General features: G+C 41.9%; 1 protein-coding gene across 1 annotated transcript; it reads left to right on the top strand. All coding sequences in view use genetic code 11, as the record gives it.

The window, feature by feature from the left end:
* Positions 1–2,738: 2,738 nt before the first annotated feature.
* EGR_08979 (hypothetical protein) lies at positions 2,739–4,230 on the top strand (the record flags this gene model as incomplete). Its single annotated transcript, XM_024498228.1, has 2 exons — positions 2,739–2,773; positions 4,152–4,230. 2 exons carry the CDS (start codon positions 2,739–2,741, stop codon positions 4,228–4,230), a joined length of 114 nt encoding a protein of 37 aa, XP_024347370.1.
* Between the last annotated feature and the right edge of the window lie 1,916 nt (positions 4,231–6,146).

The following is a 6,146-nucleotide window of genomic DNA, read 5'->3' as shown; positions in this document are numbered from 1 at the left end:
AACTAAAGCGGAGGTATAGTATGTGTCTGCAAGAGACGAATATTCGTTTTCACACTGCACCCTTCCGCAAGAGGATGATGTTGTCGACCACCTTCAACTTGCTGGTGGTAGAGGCTTTTGTGTGCAGAATTGCATGAGGTGTATTTAGCAGGAAATGCTTCTGGCTTCAGCTCAAATTGTGACACTCCTCTGAAACTCTTCAGCGGCCAGCTAAAAATGGAAATGGTGTACCCTTGATTTATTTGCATTGTTCATAGTCAAGAGGAAATCTGCTCCACTTGTCACAACACCGATTAGTCCGCAGTCATCTATTGATGTGGGAGATGAAGGAGTCAATGGCGGTGTGTTAAGTTTACCCCTTTCATTCTAAGTGAAAGGAGGTGGACGTTAATCTGCATTAATTGTAATTTACGGTATTATTATTGGTAAAGCAAGGTTATACCCATTTCTTCTCTCCACCTCGTCGGTGTTCTGATGCAGTACGGTGCTGCAGACCAGATAAGTATCAGCAGTGCTGCAATGGGAAGTGAAGTCCACTTTGCAAACAGTGCTCCCAAATCGAATGCTCTCTGCACTACAGTTGTCACAGCTATGGACTGCGATTCACACACATCTGAGCAGACTGGTGCATGGAATCCGAGAGTGGGATGACTGCTGGAAGTGAAGTGGATAGAGCCTCAACAGCTACTCCATTACGTAAATCTACAAGGTCATCTGCCATCCACAGTAGACGTTTTCCTTTTGCGTAATGCAAGGTAAGCAATGGGGTGTTTAAGTGGAATGGATTGGCTTACCGCAATCACCTAGACATCAATCAAGTTAACCTCGAAAGTAGCACATTACCCTGTGACCGGAGACGGGAGACATAAGACAAAGGAGGCTGATTCCCTAACTCCATAACAAACATGAACATGTAGTTCTACGTTTCTGGCAACTATCTTGCTTTTAGGATTCAGCTACACATATTTTTCTATAGAAAAGGATGCTGATTTTTAAGGAAATGTCTTGAAATTCAGGTTTTAAACATTTGTTTTGACTACTGAAGTGGATGGCTGAAATTCATTTCTTCATTTTGAGCTGAACTCGGGTTTCAGTTTCATTCGCACAATGCAAACCAAGATAGTTCCAACTTCATTCATAATATGCTTTGCTCTTTAGTTGGCATAAAATGAAAAAGAGGTGCTCTCCAATCCCTATCCATCACATGCCTGTGCAAATTTTATCCAAATCTCTTGATAGCAGACAATCAAATGATCGTGGAGTGAAAAACGTGGACACCGGCCAATAAAAGTGAAGAGGATCAAAGTTGCGATGGACTAGATTTGCCCTGCCTCTTCAAATCGGAATGAATTTTAAAAGTGGTATTCTGTCTAGCTTTGGCATAAGAAACACTGAAGGATGATTACTGCAGTTATTTATTTTTCATAAAAAAATTTGGTGCATTGTCATCGGCTACTTGATTTTACTTTAGCAACGACGTCAGCTGCAGACATTTCTTATGTTTCTGTATTTTCCACCAGTGATTAGCTTGGCTAACTTCCATGAATACGCATTCAATTGCAGTCCAACATCCGGCGAGAGCAACGTCTCCTCTCCTCGTGTGTGTAACTTTCCAGTATAAGGAGGACATTCTGTCTTAAATGCTTATCTACAACGCATAATGTTTGTGTTCATCGTGAAACATGTGATGTAACCGTTACCACCTACTTTTGCTTTCTGTGTCACCCATCTTTGACCCATTTTCGCACTTCCAGCCTCATCAATGGGACTCGACACCACAGTGAAAATGTTGGCTTACAAAGTGTGATTTGATCAAAATTAACCCTCAGAGAATAGTGCCAAGCATTTCGTCGATAGGGTAATTTGATTTAAAGCAAAATTGGAATTGCAATGCGTCGACTGTGGAGGTGGTTTGGTATGACTTAAGCATAACACGGGCTTTCTAGCCTTAAAAAGACCTTAATAAATATTACAGGCAAAGTGGTTGCTGTCAAAGGTGTTGAAGGAGCAGGAAAGAGATGTAGCTGCAAAAGCTATTGAGATGAGGGGCGGAGCATAGAGAAAGCACCCTCAAAGTCTCCATATGATATAGTGATAGTGGGAGTGGAAGTAAATAAAAAACTCGGCGCAAGAATTAGACGTGAAACAAAAGTCGTTTGGTAATCAAGGCAAAAGTGGGTAGAATGACAGCACATGTTGATAAATAACGACATGATCTGTGTAGCGTCCCGAGATTTCTCTGAAGACGAAAGAGGCCACAATACTCGGGCAGAATATGTATTCAGCGCTGAGAAGGTGTCTGAGCTATTGGCATGGCCCAAAAGGCCAGCCCACCCAGCGAGGTACAAGGGGCTAGTTCAAGGTACAAAAGTGGCGCCTCACCAATACCGACGGATAAACCACTATCGTATTACATCTGCATATTTTCGAAACAACATACGTTTCTTGTACGAACTAATTCTAGTGTTATGTTAGCAAATTGGAACAACAACATTACTTTTAAGGGTTAAAAGTTCATCATGGTAGGCAAGCATTGAGTTTATCAAGAAGCATTTTTTTTGAAATGCTAAAATTAAAGTTTAAAATACTCGTTCCTACGGAATGTTTCTTGATGCATTGGCATGAAACTTGTGACAGGAAATCTATAATTACAATTGCCACACTCATCTGTTAGGCACACCTTTCCTTTTTTTCAAATAAAATTTTGTAAAGCAATTGGGATTTAGAGCATTCGCTTTATGTGCCAGCTTAGTCGCATCAAGCAGATCAACATGTGAGTTTTCGAGAGCCTAACCACACATAACAATGCAAAGTTTAAACCATAAATATCTTAAGAGTATTTTTAGCATTTGTTGCACTAAAATTTGCTTTGTTGATTTAGCCTCGTATATATCATGTAGAAATATTTGTTAGTTCAAGTTGAAATATTTAAGGACATTTATAAATTTCGTGTGTGTCGACACTCGTAGGGGAATGATTGGCTAACGGTAGTTATTTGAATGTTCCGTTCACATTATGCTTCATTACACTTTCTTTTCGTTGACTCATGAGCCTTTAAGAACATTTTTTTAGATGAAAGACACTTAGCAGTATTGCATTTTGTTTTACTCGCAACAGAGATTGAGGTGTATATTTCCACTCACGCAAATACTGTGGTACAATAAATGCTTAGTTTGCTTAACATGTATATGTTGAATTTATTTTTTGGCATTAGGGGTGTATGGTTTGTAGACTATTCTGCTACATTGAAATAATGTAACCCAGTGTTAATGTTTAACGGTTCTGCCTCTGGATTTCCAAAAATTGCTTCTTTTTCGAGAATAAAGCGCATCTGCTGCGATGTGGAAGCATTGAGTCATGAGTGTAGAGAACTGTTCTTTTCTTATAAACGTGTATGAGGTTGTTTTGTAGCTGTAATATTTGCTGTGAAAAATTTGCGCGTCTTAGTATTCATTGGCCTGCTCCATACTTATGTTGTTGGCTTTTTCGTCCACCCTATTTGTGATTTGTTAAATCATTTCTAACCCGCTATCAGTGATTTTTTTGACCTTTCTCTTTGGGTCTCTCCTTTTCCTGCTGGGTACACATTTAATATCGCTGCATCACAAACCGCTGTTTTAAGAGATCTCTGGTGGTAGCTCTTATTCAGATGAACTTTACACACCAGTAGATTGAGCATTTTTGCAACCACAATCATGCCTTAATAGTACTTATGCCAATTCCGATTAGCGCAGGCTAGACGTTGTCGTGCACCAGGTAGGTAGACTAGTGCCATCTTGCAACGTTGATATGCAAATTCTAGATCAAACAATCAGTGGCTACGTGCAATGCTGGTATGTTTAAATGACAAGGAAATTAAAGTAGTCCGATCAGTTGTACGTGGCGTTGGCGCCTTTGGGAGACGACGTTTCGAAATGCGTCCAACAAATCGACTGGGTACCTTTCATGCTTAAGGTGTCTGAGCACTGACGTCCGAAAGAATCAACAGTTGGTTGTTGATGGTCTCTGGTCCGTTCTAAGTGCGAAAAACATTGGCACCTTCTTTATTGAATTGGAAGCAGTCGCCAAAGTGAGAGGGGATGAAAAGATGCGCAGAGGCTTAGTGGCCTTCTTCACTGCAGAGGCGTTCCTCATTGCTCCTTTTATTTTAGGCAGGCAACAGAAGAGTTGCTGCCGAACATGGCGCAGCTTATACAAAAGCAATTGTTTGATTCCAATGGAAATGACTAATTTGCGTGCTGCCTGCTGGTAATGCAACCTCATTTGCCTCCAAACAAAGTCGAGACGCCTTCTGCTAATTGGCCAAGACCGTGGAATTGATTTACTTGGAGGTGCAAGGAGTGGACATTTTGCTTGGTGTTTGCCCGCAGTAACGGTGCATTAAAATGCCTTGGCAAAAATATACCTGATTTGAATGCTTGGCACTTTGGTCTTCGTTCATTTTTCGGGATGAGGATTTAGAGGACGTCAGCGTCATCCGCAACGCCTTTGACAGCTAAGCCGGTTTTTATTGGTAATATCACGGCGAGAACAAATTTTACGCCGTTGAGGAAACGCTTTCGGCACTACGGCGCTGAGTAGAACCCCATCGTTTTGCCGCACAAACGTCTCGGCTTTGTTACTCTTGAGAGTGACAAGTCTGTGGGGATAGGCGTCTCTCATCACACTACCTATCTGCGGTACATGGGTTGAAGTGAAGACGTACATTGCCATGAAGTACTTCTTCCGTCACACTTTGTTTACTAGATTTGCTAGAAGCGTCTCCTATATGTGACACGTCGATTGTATTCGGCATAACGTTGATGTCACTTGTAATTGTGCCGTAAGGTTATGGAGAGGTGGTCTTACCACTGGGACATAAACACAAAGATGATAGATGTTGCCACGACGCACAGTTCTGACTGACGTCGAATTGGTAGAGTCATGGCATGGGGTGCATTGGTATGCGCCGCAGGTCTGGCTCACGCACTTTAGGCTTTCTAAGGTTGATCAATTTTTTAAGGAATTGTGGAAAATGCGATTCGGATGGAGAGTCGGTGCCATGGAAATGCACTTCCCATGTATGACAGGGATATAGACAGAGCAGAATGTGTAAAGACTTGAGCGTGGTTGACGAAAGACAAGTGTCTACTGTCTGGGTCGTAAGTGCACTTTAACTGTGCTTGAGTCATGGCCAGACCCGATATGCGTTCCCCCAAACGGTGGAGGTGGCGGTGTGTTGCAGCCCGAAATGAGGACCGCCCAATCACCTCTGCCACTTATCTCAAGGGGCTCCTTATTTCTTGTCTCTTATCACTTACCTGACCATATGAATCGCTCATTTTTGATTTTTCGGAATCGTTGACGAGAAGTAGGCACTCATCTTCACAGCTGTGACGTCTCGACAGTTTTCTGCACCCTAGCCTTGAAATTAAGTTTGGTGTCGACTTAGCTCACCAAAGAGCTTTGAATGCAAGAGGGGTAACCGATGGCCTCTTAAGTGTTTTTCATTTTCCAACAAATATTCCTGATTTGACTAAAAGACTTTGGTAAGTATAAGACGAATGCGTGGGGTTGGGGATGTGGGGATTTGAAGTAATCAAAGCAGCAAAGGTGAACTACCACCTGTAGCGGGACAATTATGCAGTTATGGGAGAGTTGTCTGGATAGTTGACAATTTCACAAAGAGGTAGAAGTAGGATCGAGCTCGATCTTGATTCTTCTCACAGACCGGATTCCAACTTGACAGTCTACTGAAACAGTCAAGTTGAATTGTTTTGTCAGTACTTTGTTGCTCATGCAGTTGGAGTGCTTCCAATGATAAAAGCGTGTTAAAGCATAATCCACCCATTTATATGAAAGTTTGGAGTAATCAGCACTCATTTGTGGCACTTGCTAGCACCTACTTTAAGCAGAGGCGTTCTTTGAAGTAGCCACAAATTCTGCAGTGGAATGTTGTACCAGTTGACTTTTTTTACTCTTCCACCTTGTTAACAATTTAGCGTCTGATTTAACCCTCTGATACCGTTACTAAGAGGGGATTCTACATGGGGGCCGTGGTCAACGGTGTTAGAATCCTTGACTGATGATATGAAAGTCGGTAGTTTTTCACTTAGCTAGTGCGATTCTCCTATCACAATGGCGCGATCGTTGAAGAACCGATTTAG

This window comes from Echinococcus granulosus (genome assembly GCF_000524195.1).
Source record: "Echinococcus granulosus chromosome Unknown EG_S00126, whole genome shotgun sequence".
Taxonomy (NCBI): domain Eukaryota; kingdom Metazoa; phylum Platyhelminthes; class Cestoda; order Cyclophyllidea; family Taeniidae; genus Echinococcus; species Echinococcus granulosus.
This window is presented reverse-complemented; position numbering and strand designations above follow the sequence as displayed.